At 39.5% G+C, this 16,313-nt stretch overlaps 2 protein-coding genes across 2 annotated transcripts in view; both read left to right on the plus strand.

The window, feature by feature from the left end:
- The first annotated feature begins 82 nt into the window (after window positions 1-82).
- serpinf2b (serpin peptidase inhibitor, clade F (alpha-2 antiplasmin, pigment epithelium derived factor), member 2b) lies at window positions 83-3,583 on the plus strand. The gene is made up of 9 exons (XM_028574408.1): window positions 83-137; window positions 784-852; window positions 968-1,042; window positions 1,490-1,733; window positions 1,908-2,051; window positions 2,217-2,405; window positions 2,595-2,737; window positions 2,877-3,081; window positions 3,231-3,583. Exons 2-9 carry the CDS (start codon window positions 799-801, stop codon window positions 3,581-3,583), a joined length of 1,407 nt encoding a protein of 468 aa, XP_028430209.1. The 5' UTR covers window positions 83-137; window positions 784-798.
- Window positions 3,584-4,906: 1,323 nt separating this feature from the next.
- rpa1 (replication protein A1) overlaps window positions 4,907-16,313 on the plus strand; it is a 32,709-nt gene continuing 21,302 nt past the window's right edge. The window contains exons 1-12 of the mRNA XM_028574358.1: window positions 4,907-5,163; window positions 5,583-5,630; window positions 6,618-6,696; window positions 7,107-7,215; window positions 7,363-7,451; window positions 7,630-7,704; window positions 8,898-9,012; window positions 9,808-9,910; window positions 10,042-10,110; window positions 10,435-10,627; window positions 12,949-13,085; window positions 14,554-14,702. Coding sequence (XP_028430159.1) covers window positions 5,134-5,163; window positions 5,583-5,630; window positions 6,618-6,696; window positions 7,107-7,215; window positions 7,363-7,451; window positions 7,630-7,704; window positions 8,898-9,012; window positions 9,808-9,910; window positions 10,042-10,110; window positions 10,435-10,627; window positions 12,949-13,085; window positions 14,554-14,702 — 1,196 coding nt within the window. The 5' untranslated portion in view covers window positions 4,907-5,133. The remainder of the gene's footprint in view (window positions 5,164-5,582; window positions 5,631-6,617; window positions 6,697-7,106; window positions 7,216-7,362; window positions 7,452-7,629; window positions 7,705-8,897; window positions 9,013-9,807; window positions 9,911-10,041; window positions 10,111-10,434; window positions 10,628-12,948; window positions 13,086-14,553; window positions 14,703-16,313) is intronic.

Here is a 16,313-nt window from a genome sequence, read left to right on the forward strand (position 1 = left end):
AATCAATGTAAGTTGATGTTTAACTGTTTGCTGAGCAGGCGCCAATCTTTACTCTCAGGAATTCTGCCATCCACAGTCACTTAGTTGCTCCTTATTTGGACTGGACAGCGAGTTTTTTTTTCTAATTTAAATTTAAGGTAAGATCACATTTATTTTATTAAACTTATTGGGATACTATTGTACATCTAAAGACTTGGTGGAACATACTTAATACTAAGTTATTTATGGGTTTTTCATGTTTATATAAGTTCTGCAGAAGGGCTGTGGTGCTACAGTTAACACTTTTTTGACTTCTTTTTTTTTTTTTTTTTGAGTTTCGGACATTTAAAGTTAATTTGAATAAAGAATGTGGACACCACAATGCACTGATATTCAGAATAGTTTCTGCCACAAGTGGATTTTCTGTCCCACAAAGTGCATAGCCTATAACAATGTATTATTGAACAATAAATCTGCAATGTTAGGATGTGGTTCAAGACAGCCTGGATATCAGCTTAAAGCACACACTTTGCACTTAGTGTGTGGAAATCTTGGTGCAGGGTCTACAAAACATTTTGTGTGGCTCCCATATTTCCAGATGATCTGGGTTCCTTTCAAAGAGAAAACAACTAAGTAAAATGAAAGTGTTTGAGACCTGCATACAATACAGCTACGGAACTATAAACAAAATGAGAGTGTTGTGTGTTAAGAGGTTGTATACACGAGCGGCATATTTGTTTCATAAAAAGTGACCAGCTAGGCCACACATTGTTTTTCAGCCAGCATAATTTCTCTCTTTTACAGTTCCATTCTAAGGGCATGGACCTTCGTCTGACACTCCTGTTGATCTGTCTCTACAGCCAAGGAGTCACTGTAAAGCACTGAAACTCCTTATAAATCACTTTTAAGATTATAGATGTTTATAATCTCTGCTGGTTATATAACGCTTGTATAGATTGTTGTCTTATACTATCTTTCTTCTCAACAGAATGCTGAGGTGGCAGAAAATGACTCAATCCCTTTGGTGCCACTCATTCCTTTGATGCCCAGCCACCCCAGAGAGGTTAGGGGCAAAACACAGTTTGGAAGTTTTTTGTCCCCCGCACATTGTGCTTGTTGTGTCACTGTTTTCTGGTCATTTCACAAAATGTGCCCTTGTATCTCTCCCAGTCAGACTGAAGCAGCCCTTGCATCAGTGTGTCTGTTCCTGTTGCTTTCTTTCTATTGTGTTTATTTCTTTTGAGGATGGAGGTCTGGTAGTCTAGTTTTCGCAGCTTTGTTTCTTTGTGGGTTGTCCCAGGCTTCTACCCTTCTTTTGTTCTTTTTAGCCAGACCTCCAGACTCCCATAGATTTGGTAAAATCTTCGGTAGTCAACTTATGTGAATATAATTACTTTACTTAAACTAATCTTCGGATATGGTGTTCTTCAATATGTTGCCGGTCACAGTTAAGTTGAGTTTGTTTTTTTGTTGCCATAACATTAACATCTTCTCCTATTCCTGCCTTTAGAAAGTAGAAAATGAAAGTGCAGTACCACCAGGAACTACACATACCCCAGAATCGCCTCTAATCAACGGGAACTCATCAGAGGAAAAACAAGTTTGTATGTCTGTACAGGCCAGGGAGGCCATCGCTGCGGCCATTCAGAAACTGGGTGTGCAGCTTCTGCAGAACCTGGAGACAACGCCAGAGCAGCCAAACGTCATCATATCTCCTTTGAGCATATCATTAGCACTCTCCCAACTGGCTTTAGGTATGCATGTCCTGCTGTAGTTTTTGCATGACACATTGTACCTGTATACAGCTTGTTCTCAACATATATGCAATTGCCACCTCTGATGAATTGTGCTAGCAACTTGCCCAAGTTTATAGTCGTCTGGACACTGTCATCCTTCTCATCATATAATTGCACCCTTCTTCTTTACAGGTGCGGTAAATGAGACAGAGAAGCTGCTGATGCATCATCTCTTTGTAAACACTCTCTCCTGCTATCACGAGTCTCTGCATAGTATCTTAGGGAAGCTCAGAAACAGCGACCTGCAAATTGCCACACGTATTTTCCTGCGCCAAGGTTATTATTTTTCCCTGGAAATAATTTTTAACTCTACTAAAATTTAAGACTACACAGCTCCTGCAGGCAGAAAAAATAATTTTCTTATAATTTATTTTCTTATTTATTAGTGCTTACCTAAAGAGTGGTAGAGCCTGACAGAGTGTGTGTTTATATGTGTTTCAGGGTTTGAGCCAAAGCAAGACTTTGTCCATGAATCCCAGCGCTTATATGACTCAGTACCAGCAGTGTTGGAGAGCCTGCAGCAGATAAATGACTGGGTAGAAAATGCAACAAAAGGAAAGATGACTGGCTTCCTGTCTTCTTTACCACCCAATCTGCTCCTCATGCTCATTAATGCTGTTCATTTCAAAGGTGAAATGTTATCATATTCATATAATTAGCCTATTTTCTAAAAAACAAAATGCTGAGAATACTCATTTCCCAAGATCCCAGTGGAAATAACCTAGGAAATCTCCTGCGTTTGCAAGTTTACCTTTTTCATAAGCTACTTTATGTTGGAATTATGCTGCTGCTAAAAACTGAGACCCATGTTACCCACAGGAGAGTGGAAAGCTCGATTTGACCCGCGGTTTTCCTCTCGAGGTGTGTTCTATCTTGACGACAAGCACATGGTTGACGTTGAAGTGATGGAAGATGCCAAACATCCCCTGAGTTTAATAACTGATAATGAACTGGAAGCTCAGGTAAATACTGTTTCATCATTTACGCTTTAATAACTGTCCCCAAAATACACTTGCCTCTCGTCATACAGTTTGGAAAGATACATAAATACCTGACATTGCCTCCGTTTAATTACAACACAATTTCTTCTTCCGTGTGCAGGTAGCACGATTTCCATTCCAGAAGTCCAAGAGCTTGTTGGTGGTCATGCCTCAGTCCGGCCAGGTGAATGTGTCTTCACTTTCCGCAAAGATGAATATCTCCGACTTGTATCATCGTCTGCCCAAGGAGAGAGCTGTTCAAGTTAAAGTCCCCAAGTTTAAACTGGAGTATGCTCAAGACCTACAGGAGGTTTTTACCAAATTGGGTAAGACCTCATAATTTCTTTGTAGTTGTGGTCTTTGTTATGGTAGTTATTTTCACCACACATACAAATTTGTATTGCTCAATGAAATGTTTTACCATAATATACATTTTGTCCTTTGAATTGACTCTGTCCTCTCTGCTCTGTGTTAGGCCTCGGAGGGATGTTTTCCAGTCCCAATTTGACTGGGATTGCAGACGGCCCCCTGCTGGTCTCCAGTGTGATGCATAAGTCCTGCATGGAGATAAATGAGGAGGGTGCAGAGGCTGCTGCAGCCACCACTGTGGTCATCTCACGGGCATCCAACCCTGTTTTCCACCTCAGCCAACCTTTCTTGTTTGCCCTTATGGATGATATGACTCAAGTGCCAATTTTCATGGGTGTCATTAACAACCCAAATCCTGGAGCTCCTATCTTGCAGAGAGGAGAATTCGGGAGCAAAGATAAAGTGGTATTCCCAATTGATAAGAATCATGTTGGCTCATTTGGAGGCCCACCTAAGTAGGGACTAATACCTGCACTGCTGTCCCAGGGAAAACCCAGACCAAGATCTCTGACTGTACATATTAAATGTACAATATCACAGAGTTGGATCAAAATGTGTGTGTGAAAACAGATGCTTCATATATGTCTTTGTTTTATTGTAAAATAAACACACTGAGGAACCGAGTATCCCATGTAAAAAACAAATATTTCTTTACAAATATTACAGTTTTGCTGCATTAGATGGCATGTCCTGGTCAAGCAACTCTGAATAGATACAGGATATTAGATAAAATAAATGGTTTACAACCATGGTAAAAGCTTCATCTTTAATTGATTACACTTTAAATTTCCAAGGTATCAAAATGTAAGGCCCATGTCACAGCATTACTGCATTATTTTGTATCTAGTTGAATTTTTTAATTTATTTTTAAAGATGTCATCTAATGGCCTAATAAATGTAATTGATTTGAATCACAACATGTCAAGGTTATGAGTTTTATTGTCTTCTTGAATGAAGTGAACTGTTATTGTAATGCATTCAGGGGCGTAGCACAAAATTCTGGGCCCTGTAGAAAGGCATTTTCTATGGGCCCACACAGCTATTCATTCTAGCATCTTTTTGGGCCCTCCTCACATGAGGGCCCTGGTACTCAGTCCCCTTTTTCCCCTCAGTCCGACGTCCCTGAATGCGTTGACAAAACTGGGAAAAGATTAAACAGAGGCCATTTGTAGAGAGCTGGTAGCAAGTTAACATAGATGAGTGTCACTTTTTTTATCCAAATGCCAGCGATTTGTGGTTGTAGCTAATAGAGTTACCCTTTCATGTATTTTGGTAAGTATAGGCCTAACTACTGTAACTGGTATTTGGTGGTCCTAGCCCACCAGTTTTTTCCTTATCTCTGTGACTAAAGTGATTGAAAGTGGTGCCATAGTGAATGACCAAAAGATTGGAGTCACTTAATGTATTTTTGTAAATACGTTTTTACACCGCTGTTTTGTTTATATTATGTAACGTTATTGTTAATTATTATTTCCACAGTGAGTTTGTGATGAAATAATTAAGGGAAAAGGTTACTTATTGCATAATTTCCTCATAAACTAATTGTGTCAATGGTCATTAGATGTATGCGTAATCTGATGACCACAATAAAAGGGCATCCACTATACCATATTTCAAAAGTATTAACCCAATGTGAATCATTAAAAATGTACAGCCATCCAAAGTGGATTCTAAACTTCCTAATTTCCTCTGGCTGTGAACATATCGTAGTAAGCGCCTGACGTCACGTTATGTTTGGCGCTGACATTTATGCAGCTGATCTCCGGTCAGTTTTACAGTGTTTACCATCAATAGATTCAAGGGGCTGACAAACTGCAAACTGAATACAGATCTGTGAACGGAAACGGAAACCGGAACAGCACATACGACGCTTCGCGCGTTTGTCCAAGCTGTTGGCGCCACTGACACAATCCACCGAGTACTGTCCGTGGTAGAAGCATAGAATTGGCTGTCTTAGTGTACATTTCAGTAAAGTTGTCTTTTTGTAGCTAAACCAACTCCTTACAGACATGACGAAGCTATCAGAGGGTGCGATAGAGGTAAGGCTACTCTTTCCGTGTAACTAATACGCTAAAACATGATTTTCAAAACGAAAACCTGCCACAGTTAGTTGTAAGTGCAGTCTTTGTTTAACGTTAGCTGTAGAAGCTAGCTACCAGTCATTTGTTTGCACTCCGAGCTACTTTCTGAAATTAACGTTAGCCTAATGTAACATTAGCAATGTTGTTTACGTTCGTAACTGACAACACATTACAGCCACCTCTCTGTTGTCAGACATAACGTTAGTAGAAAGTGAACTTAAAATTAACGTTAGATAGCTAATAACATTGAGTTATCTTTGAGAAAAGCGTAATTTTCGAAATGTTTCCACCTGTAACGTTAACATGGCTGAATATAGAACTTGACCGCAAATGTCTTAACCAGTTAACGCTAACGTTAATCAACCATTTGTTTCTAGGCTCTATCAAATGGCACCGGTGGCAACGACGCAGTGCTTCAGTTGGTGGTGAGTATAAAAAAAGACTAATATCACACAATCTTTTCTTAACGTTACCGTTTAACCACTAGCTATATCACCATCACCAACCTTTCCTGTATTTGGTAACAATTAATTGAGCTAAAATGGACAGCGCACACGCTTGTCTCCTCGACAGTTGCATTTGTTCGAATCACATTGTGAAAGCATTCTGCAAACCAAAGCTGAATCTTCAGGGTGGAAAACCTTCTGAAACTAGCTACATTTCAGACCAAGACACACAACCTATAATTGAAAATACTACATTATTGTTAGTTAGTAGCTCTTAAAGGCTGGGTACCACTACACATATTTAACAACAGGAGAGACTCTAGGAAACAGATCCTGTCCTAACATAATGCTGCTCACTGTATAAGAAGTGAAGAGTTTTAACAAAGGAAATAGAATGGACTAACATAGGCAATATCTTATGTACTTCCTTCTTTGAATGTACCATACATCAAACTATACAAAATTAATGTTTTGTTTTTGTTTCATTCTGTTTTTTTATAACGAATGTTATTACTGTATATTTTGTCTTAGAGCTAACCAAGCGTGGGTCACCTCTACTTGTATGCTGTACTGTAGTAGCTCAGTAGAGCATACTTATGAATTGTCTCTGTTTTAACATTTACTAATGAATTGTCCTGTTTTTCTTTTCTTTCGTCCTGTTTTACTCTGTTTTATATAGCAAATGTTACTACTGTATATCTTTTTGTCCTTTTTATTGTAATTTCTACCTGCCTAATGGACTACAAGATGGAAATCATCCCTTGGTCTACAATCTGGCACTTTTAAGTGTACTGTTGTACATGTTCATCAAATGTGCATTGTCCTGAAATAATAAAATAAATAAATAAAAATAAATAAATGCTGTCATAGGATGCAGAATCAGACAATTAGACAAACATTACATTTGGGAAGACAACCCTTTTTTTTTTTTTTTGAACCGTTTCACTTGTATATCGCCTTTTTAAGAACATCCGCAAGATTGATGGAGGAAGCGGTCTACCTCGCTTTCGGGTGATGATGAGCGATGGAGTGCACACACTGTCCTGTAAGTTTTTTTTTTTTTTTTTTCTTTTTTTAAAAAAAATGCATAGTGGAGTACATAATAAAAAAAGCGGATTTGGATCGTTAACAGACAATGTGATATGTAAAACAAGTTATTGCAACATATTGGTGTTTGTTTTGACTGGTTTTATAGGTTTGATTTTCTGATTGTTTATGAACAAATAGTAATGTGGTTGCCAGTATTCAGACGGTAAACCATATTGAAAGATTTTTCTGGATCTTAGATCTCCTAAATAGGTATTATCTAGTTAAAACATGAATGTGGTTGCCATTTAATGTAATGTAGGATGGGTTGGGTAGGGTTGCAGACTGGCTGTTTTAGAAGCAGTTATTCTCTTGAACCCCTTAGTTGAATGAACAGCCAGTCTTATTTTCTTTTCTACACATTTGCAGCCTTCATGCTCTCAACACAGCTGAACTTCATGGCTGAGGAGAACAGACTGGCCCCGAACTGCGTATGCATTCTCAAGAAGCATGTAACTAATATACTGAAGGATAAACGGTATGCCATTTTTCTTTGCATTTATTATCTTCATATCAAGATTTTGCCCACTTTCTGTATAGTTGTGTTAATAATAATAATAAGCAAATTTAATAAATGTCTTCCAAAACTAAATGGATACAATGCTATTTTCTGCGGTTATTACAGACGGGTGGTGATCATCTTGGAAATTGAAATTATCAAGAGTGCTGAAGATGTTGCTGGAAGAATAGGTGAACCCACTCCTTACACTGAGGGTAAGCCTTCAAATCACATTTCATAATATTGGCTACTTACTGAATAATTGTTTGTCTTGAAGCAGTGGTTAGTGAATATGTTTATGAAGTGAGATTGATATTTACATATACATCAGTCATAAATAATCAAGTCACAGTGTCACTGCAGGCTAATACTAATGTCAAATCTTCCTTGCAGGTCAGGGCAAAGGCTTACAGTCAGCGCCAAACCCTGAAAACCGCCCTCCACTACAGCAGCAAAATAGAAACGAAGGCGAGTGCAGGGTTTTATTTTAACTCTTGAACACAAATTGAAAAGGGTGAACATTGTGAATTTACCTTTTTGTGGAAAACACTGTGCACAAACTAGTTCATCAATAACCACAAGAGGGCAGCATTTATCTGCTGCTTTTATAGTTTATGTGACTCACAGATCTACAGTACACAAGCAATTTTGACAGCCCCATTGAGAAACACTCATTTTTAGCTTTCTCAAGCCTTTCTTGAGTTTTTTTCATTGTTACTGACACTCAAAATTCTCTGTAGCTCCCCTTTTTCATGTGAACGCTTGGTATCCTAAACGTTAACAACTATGAGCATGTGTCGATGGGTAGCTGTCTCTGCCTGTCCCTGTCAATCATTGTTTGTTTTTTTACACACAGTAGAATACACAAACAAATACATATCAGCACCTGTGAGAGTGTATCTTAACCCCATGAACAGATAGATTTATTTTTCAAATTTGTTCATGTCAACGATGAGCAGTGGATCACAGCAACGCAAATAACTTGGAACAGCAGAGATGTGCAATCCGGCTGTCAGGGGGGTTTTGCAGTCTTCTAGTTTGGGTCATAGCAGGTATTCATCCCTCTAATCTGCCGTATGGGAATCGAGGTTGTGGCAAGCACCCTCCTCATCAGCACAGTCATTGTTAATTTCTCTGTGTGTGCCGGTTGATCTGGGGGCTTAATTTCCAGAAGTGCAGTGGTTGGCAAAGTGGGAGGACTTAAGTGGACACTTTGAACTCTAATCCTCCGCGTGAGACGCACACAAATCAAATGTGCGGCGCTTGTTCAAACGGCAAATCTCAAAGTCAGGCAGCACAGCTCTCCTGGGGAAGAGCAGCTCCAGTTTGTTATAGCATTTCACACTCTGCCCTGATTCTGCAAAATGTGAATCATCCTCACCAAAATGCTGTATCACACATCTCCACCAACTTGACAAGATTTTTGTTTCTTGTTGGATTCTTTCCTCTTGCTTGACTCGACTTACTTTCATTCGTTATGTATTTCTTTTATGAAACTTTCCTCATGGAGTGAGATAATTACAGTGACCAAGCAGTTGCAATCCAAAGAAATTGGGTTTTTGTAATTTGTCTCTGATGAATAATGTATGTGCCACTCTCTTGACTTCTCTCCATCACTGCTCTTCATGGATCATTTATTTCTCTCTTTATTCCTCCGACAGGGAACAAAGGTTTCAATAGAGACTTTGGGAAGAAGGCCCCATCTGCTATGCCCAGTACTCCAGGGGACAGCTCCAAAGTTGTGCCCATTGCCAGCCTCAACCCCTATCAGTCCAAGTGAGTATGTAACCCAGTCAGTGGGAAAAGTCATGTCAGAAGGTTTTGTATTTGCCACGTTTGGGACAGTTACAACACATCACCGCATAAATTTGTTATAAAAAAAACAGTGTAAGTAAATGCAACAAAAACCTATGAAGCGCACCAGCAAAACCATGTGAAGTGTTTCATATTAAAGCTAGACATTGAAGACAACAGAAGGTAGGCACAATATCATGAATGGCTATATAATTTAATGCAATTCTAGTCCTAACAGTCCTGCCACATGTTTTTTTTTAAGCTTTTGTATTGTCAAGACTATCTAAGAAATGCTGAATCAACTCTGGCTTTAGGAAATATTTTTAGCATTTATCTGTACTAGTGCAGTGGAACGTGCCTGTTCGTTACAATTCAATTGCTTGTCCTGTGCTATTGCTGCTTGCAGCTTTCTTGAGAATTGCTTATCCAAACATCTTCACATATTCGCTTCCTCCGGTCCTGAGCAATGCTGGAGTACATGCGTCATTTGCTATCAGCTAGCTATTTGCGACCAGTGTATTTCCGGGGAAAAAATTGTTCATTCTAAAAGTTACATCGCGGAGGCTTAAAATGTTTGAATTTGCTGCAATGCCACGTACATAAGAGTGTCTACAGCCCACAAAGGGGCAAATTGTTAAAAGGTTTGAGGTTGGTGAATAAAAGCATGAATTAATACTATAATAATGTGTGTATATAGGGTTACATTCTGGGTCCATGAGGGGCTCTCAAATGAATAATGCTGACATAAATAACCTCAGACTTTTCTCTGTCCGATAGGTGGACCATCCGTGCCCGTGTAACCAACAAGAGCAGCATCCGTACATGGAGCAACTCTCGTGGTGATGGCAAACTCTTCTCTATGGAGATTGTCGATGAAAGTGTGAGTGTTATTGTGGTCCCACTGTTAATTTCTTTTTATGCGTTGGAAATTAACAACAGAATATCATGAGTTTGAAATCCTGTCCCTGACCTACTTTTAATATATTAACCACAGTTTATATTTTATTACAGGGAGAGATACGAGTGACTGGTTTCAACCAAGAGGTGGACAAGTTCTTCAGCCTTGTTGAGGTTGGCAAGGTGAGACGCTCCTCCAGATAATGATTCAGTTTGTCGTAATTATCTGTCAAAACAGTTTTTCACTGTGCTGTAAAAGATGGATTTGGCCGCAGACTGTTCTATCAACAGCTGCCAGTACTTTGTGAGTTAAACCACAGAGACTATGAATGAGTCCTCTGCCTGCACTATAGCCATACAATAAGCGGCTTATGATCATCTGCCAGCCTTTGTTGATCCTCCCGACTGTCTAAAGTCGTATCTTGTTTGCACCATTCAGTCAGGTTAAATGCTCCCCATCTCTGATCTCTCTGAGTAACACATGGTTCCTCCATCTGTATGGGCTAGGTCTACTATGTCTCCAAGGGCTCCCTGAAGATTGCCAACAAGCAGTACACATCAGTGAAGAATGACTATGAGATGACTCTCAATGGAGAGTCCAGTATCATCCCCTGTGAAGATGACTGTGATGTTCCTGTGATGCAGTGTGACTTTGTTTCTATCGGTGACCTGGAGAACAGAGAAAAAGATGCCATCGTTGGTAAGGAGCACAAGTAATGATCTACACAGGCATTTCTGAACCCAACCTGTGTCATTAAATCCCCAGAACACTGTAACCTATGTTTTTTTTTCTTCTTATGTTCCCTGACTGTATTTTGAGATGAAAATACTGAACAGCCTGCAGCCCCAACTACATATACAAAGACATAGCATACTGTCAAAAATAAAACATAAAGCCCTATACATAGCCCTGAAATTTAGCAGAGTTCAGCTCAAACCTGATGTCTTTATTAGAAAGCAAGTCTCCCGAAAGTTCAATTAATGGTTCAGGTCACAGACCTCCAAGCACAAGTTTTTGGCTGTTGGCAATTATTATAGGTGCTTCTAGATATGTATAGAGTGAGATAGTGGATGGAATAAATGAGTGGTACTGCCAGCTTTAAACCCTCTAAGTTAAATGTTATAACAAAGAACGGCTGAATAAAACATTTAAGGACTGGCCACGTAAGATGTTAACTAAATCTAGCCTACAGTCCTTACCGAATGAAATATGTTCTGGAGGAATATACATATTGGATCTGTTCATCCCTATTTGGCTTGTTGTCTCTGTAGCCGGCTCAATGTATGCATTTATTTTTTTTTTAATGGGCCTTAATATGGATAGTTGAAGCCCCTTTTATTCTTCCCAACCAGCCCCTCTTCCAAAAAAAAAGTCTTATCTTGCACTGTAAAATATTGTATACAAACAGCTAGTGAGCGGTTTGTATACAGCGGTTATTATTTGAGACTAATTTAGACTTTTACTATTGAGAAACCTTTCGAGCCCTACTACACACTGCCACATTCCGCCCTTTTTATGAGACATTAGTTTTGATGTTGTCTTATGTATTTAGTGCCCTAAACTAATGTACAGAGAGCAGAATTGTGTAACACCGGGTGTGCACAGGGGATTGTTAAAGTCATCACCCCTCCGTGAATGTACCATGCACCAAACTACGGGTAGCTTATGTTTGCATCTGCTATGATTCCTGTTTATGAGTGCCAGTGTTTTTCCTTTATGGAGGGCTTGGGCTCTATGAGGCCTAAACGCATCATAATTCTCTTAAGCAATAGTGTGTTGCAAAAAAGCACTGCCAACCAACAGAAGCTCAGAGCCCAGCTCCTACTGAGGTGTTCCCAAGCAGCCAATAATAAGCTATCATAAGCAGAGGATAAAGTTTGTAGCAGAAAGTAGAGCCGGATATGCTCTGAGGTTAAGGTAATTACATCATACGAGCAGAGAGATAAAAGTGGTATTAATAATACTGATGACAGTAATAGCCTGTAGTGCAGATTGACTTTGGGCCCTGTGGCAAAGCCGATGAGAAAATGAGACCCTGCTGTCACAGGTAAAATGAAGTAGTAATAAGGAGTCTGCTTGTAATTCTTTTAATGAAGACTGCAGCTTGTACTGCTGCTTGAGTCATTTCTCTCCCGCTTACCAGTTGGCATCAAACGATAAGTTTTGTTCCATCATGGTTAATACATTTAAAATCCTTTTTACTCAGCGGGGGAGGGGGTTTATAGACGATGAGTAATGATGGTGATGCCACTCTTGCACCTTAACAAACAAATGGCATCTATCATGCTTGATTGCATTAGTCAACAAAGTATGCTTGATGAAGTACTTCGGTGGAAACAATTAAAGCTGGCCATTTCATGGATTCTCTCCTACATTATGGATGTAAGTGCCCAGTACACAGGCCAGTGACCTCACACACCTGATTTGAAATAAATGAATCCCTTATTTCCCATGAGCCAATTTGTGCCGGCAGCCATGGGACCTAGAGTGACCTGTGGGCGTAAACACCACAATCAATATTTATGATATGTATATTTGGGAACAATCGGGGGAATTTGTGGTGAAAATAATGTGGTCATCGTCTCCTCAAGCTGTTTATTAATGCTATCCAGTGTTTTCCCTAGGTTTGTGGAAGACTTAGGTGCAGGGGGTTTAGGGGTCCTCTCTCAAGAAAATGGTACTTTTTTTTCAACAAAGAATATGTAATTTCACATTATTTAGGACCATTATTATGACCATATCTGTGTCTAAAACGTTGTAAAGCTAAAGCGGATAATAAATAAATAAATAACACTCTAAAAGCTTAAAGACAACTTGCTAAACAAAAAGTCCACTGGGGACCAACTACAATTATTAGATCTGCTAAAAGTTATTAGTAAGTTTTGATGCTCACCACTTAGGTGGTACCCAAAACGGCTTGGGTGCTGCGTCTAAGCCATATTATGGTAGGGAACACCGTAGGGAATAGAAAAATAGATCCAGTGTCTGCTGCTAATGCACGGACTCCCGTTTTTTTACAGATGTGATTGGAGTGTGTAAGAGTGTGGATGAAGTGACCCGCCTCACCACCAAGTCCAACAGAGAAGTGTCCAAGAGAACGCTCAACCTGATGGACATGTCTGGGAAGCTGGTGACTGTCACGCTGTGGGGAGAAGAAGTGAGTATTAGCCATTAGATGGAGAGTGAAATGTGTAATAGGGTAGAGGTGTTGTGTCTGGAGCTTTTTTTAATGGCCAGTGAAAATCAAAACCAACGTTGTAATGCATAGACCTGCTTATTGTAATGGTAAAGCTTTGTCTTCAGAACAATTTTCTTTCCAAAGCTAATCATCTGAGAACAACCATTTAGTATAACAGACTTTAGCTAAACAGAAGCTAGATTTACACATGCAGCGGGTGAACACGATGACATGAGTACCTACAATACAAAAAGCCTGCAATAAATGTGACCTTTGTGAATATCATTATGTTCAGTTTTTTGTCAGAAAGGTGTTTAATTGGAGAGGTTGTTCAACACATTTGCCTCACATCACTGTTCAGCATTAAATAATGTGTGCAGTGTTTAATAGAGGCATATGTGATCGTTGACTGTATTCCCTGTCGCAGGGTGATGAAGGAGCTGTGCTCCTGCAGTTGATTTTTACCTGTGGCTCAGAGGGACTGTGCTGAGTTTGCCACCATTTCCCCCATCCCCCCCCATCCCATCCCCTTCTGACAGGAAGCACAGTGTTCCCTGTTTGTTTGACATATACCCATTTTCCACAGGGACTTACTGAGGTACACAAGATGTATAGTTTCATAAAGAACAATGGCAATGCCAAAAAGCAAGTGTTGGAGATATTTTCCCCCGTCTCTGAAAGCAGTACTGTTGCCCCTCTTCTCTCTCTCTCTCTCTCTGTTAGTTTTCCTCAGTTGTTGTCCTCAGGTTATTTCAGTAAAGAGCGCTGGAAATCTACGAAACTGAAAATCAAATAATGACATGACATTACTTTTGGAATTTAGGAACTGAACTAATAAGAAACGTGTTCATAGTTCCAAACTGCGAGGCTCTAGAGATGGCAATGTCTTTTGGTTGCTCGGTTGTCCACCACTTTGGTTCAGAATAAAATATCTTAACTATTAAGATTAAGATTCATGGTCCCCAGATGATGAATCCTACAGATATGGGCTATCCCTAGACATTCCCTCTTGTTTAGTGAAAAAACTCATTTGTACACTCATTCATGTTCCCCACTGGATAAAACTTTGGTGATCCCTTAACTTCTCATCTTCATGACCATCATGTCAAAATCTGTTTGTCAGATTATTTGGTTTATGACCAAATGCCTGCAATACTAAATGGCATTCCCATAATTCTCAGCTGTATATGCTCAGTGCTAATTAGCAAATCTTAACGTGCTAAACTAGGATGGTAAGCATAATAGCTGCTAATCATCAGAATGTTAACATTGTCATTATGAGCCACCTCACAGCACCATTAGATTCTGTAGGTGCTTTTTCTCGTCATACGAAGAACCAAGACGTAGCTTGATCTACCAAAAAAACCTGAAGAAATGAAATCCAGACAAATACAAGTACAAGAGTTATGAGTATTTGTCCTTTGTCCATATCTCTTGTTTTGTGTAGGCAGAAAAGTTTGAAGCAAATGGACAGCCCATTGTAGCCATTAAGGGGGCAAAGCTTTCAGACTTTGGAGGCCGTTCCCTCTCTGCATCCTTCAGCAGCACCCTGATGATCAACCCCGACATCCCTGAGGCATATAAGCTCCGAGGCTGGTAAGTGAGCCTGAGGTTCATAGATAATGCAGTGCAGAAAATTGCTCCTGTGTTCTAGCAATGGCGTACTTATGACAAAGTGTTTTCCTAGAATGTATGAAACATGGTATACATTTAACGGCTGCAAGCTTTTTTGTATTTATTTCCCCCGCTGTAAACTGTTAACTCTTAAAGTAGAAGAACTCAAAGGATTTAAATGGTTGCAATAGTGCATGCCCTGACTCTCATTATCAAGATTAGTTTTCCCCCATTAGCCGCAATGTGGCGCGTTGCTTCAATGAAGCATTACATATAAATGGAAATCATAATAAATCTGTGGAAATGCGTTTTTTTATGCCCCTAATCGCATTTCCAGATTAAATGAAATCCAGACTAATATCTGTGTGATTATGTTGATTGCAGCATTCTTCTTTAGTGTTTGTTTTCCTTTGAACACCGGATTATGTGGAAATTAGCCAAGATAGCTTTTGTCTTTTTAAAATCTAAGTAGTTATCTGTGTACTTTTTTTTTTTTTTTTTTTTAAGTACTACAGCCAAATGCAGAGTTGTAGGATAGAACACCAACACACTTAAGGCATGTGACTCTATTCCTTGAATATTTCTGGTTGACCTTTTCTACAATGGAATATAGAACATACCTGCAAACTAGTCGCCGTTTTTAATGGGAAAATGTCATCTACGTGAATCGTGTAGATCCGAAGAGTTTTTATTTGTGGGGGGGGTCCGTTATCTACCGGACCGAATAGCAACTCGGATTTTGGTGCCTTGTTTAGGTGCCACTTAAATGCCTGTGCTTCTCTCTGATGCTCCGAAAAAGGACGTTAGAGGGAACTGAAACATCGCCGTACGGGATGCTAGTTAACACTACACCTGACAGCAGCAAACTCAGCCCTTCTGAGTTTGCAGGTATGATGGAAAATCAAGCTTTCATCTTTTATTTGGGCTCATGTTCCAGTTCTCGATTCCTTATTTTCTAAATTATTACCTCTCCCTGGTGCACAGCATTACCAACAATAATCATGAATGTATGTATTTTGTCAGAGGTAAAAGACATATCTTTTTTTTTTGTTAACTATTTTTAAACCAAGACATCCCGTAGTCGGTGTGGATGACAAGGTTCATAGGGACACTGATTGATCTGTCCTTATAGATCCTTCTTAAACAAGCGGTGTGTGCCCCTCCTTGCTGACAAGATAGCAAATGTCTGTATTTGTGAGTGGAGAGCCAATCGATTCCATCCCAGGAGTTTTATTTATTTACTTCCCAATGCCAGTGCCCGCTCTGCACTGAGGAATAAAAGACAGTAAACAGTTTAAATTTATTTTGCGACCAGTCCAGTGTAGTCTCTTCTTCTGCCTTGACAAATGTAGCTGTGTGTATTTATACGTGATCAGAAGACCTGATCTGCATAATCAGAGCAGTGAATGTGACTCTACTTTGCAGGTGAGAAAGAGGCAAATCACAAATTACGCTCAAATATGCCTCTTTTAATCAGTTGTCTTGGCTCACAGAAATATCTGGATGATAATTTAGCACCAGCATCCGGTTTCTCTGAATATATTTTCTTATTTTAAATTTTGTGATGGGATCATTTTCTATTTGCATTGCGGT

The sequence above is a fragment of the Perca flavescens genome, chromosome 3 (genome assembly GCF_004354835.1).
Source record: "Perca flavescens isolate YP-PL-M2 chromosome 3, PFLA_1.0, whole genome shotgun sequence".
Lineage (NCBI taxonomy): Eukaryota > Metazoa > Chordata > Actinopteri > Perciformes > Percidae > Perca > Perca flavescens.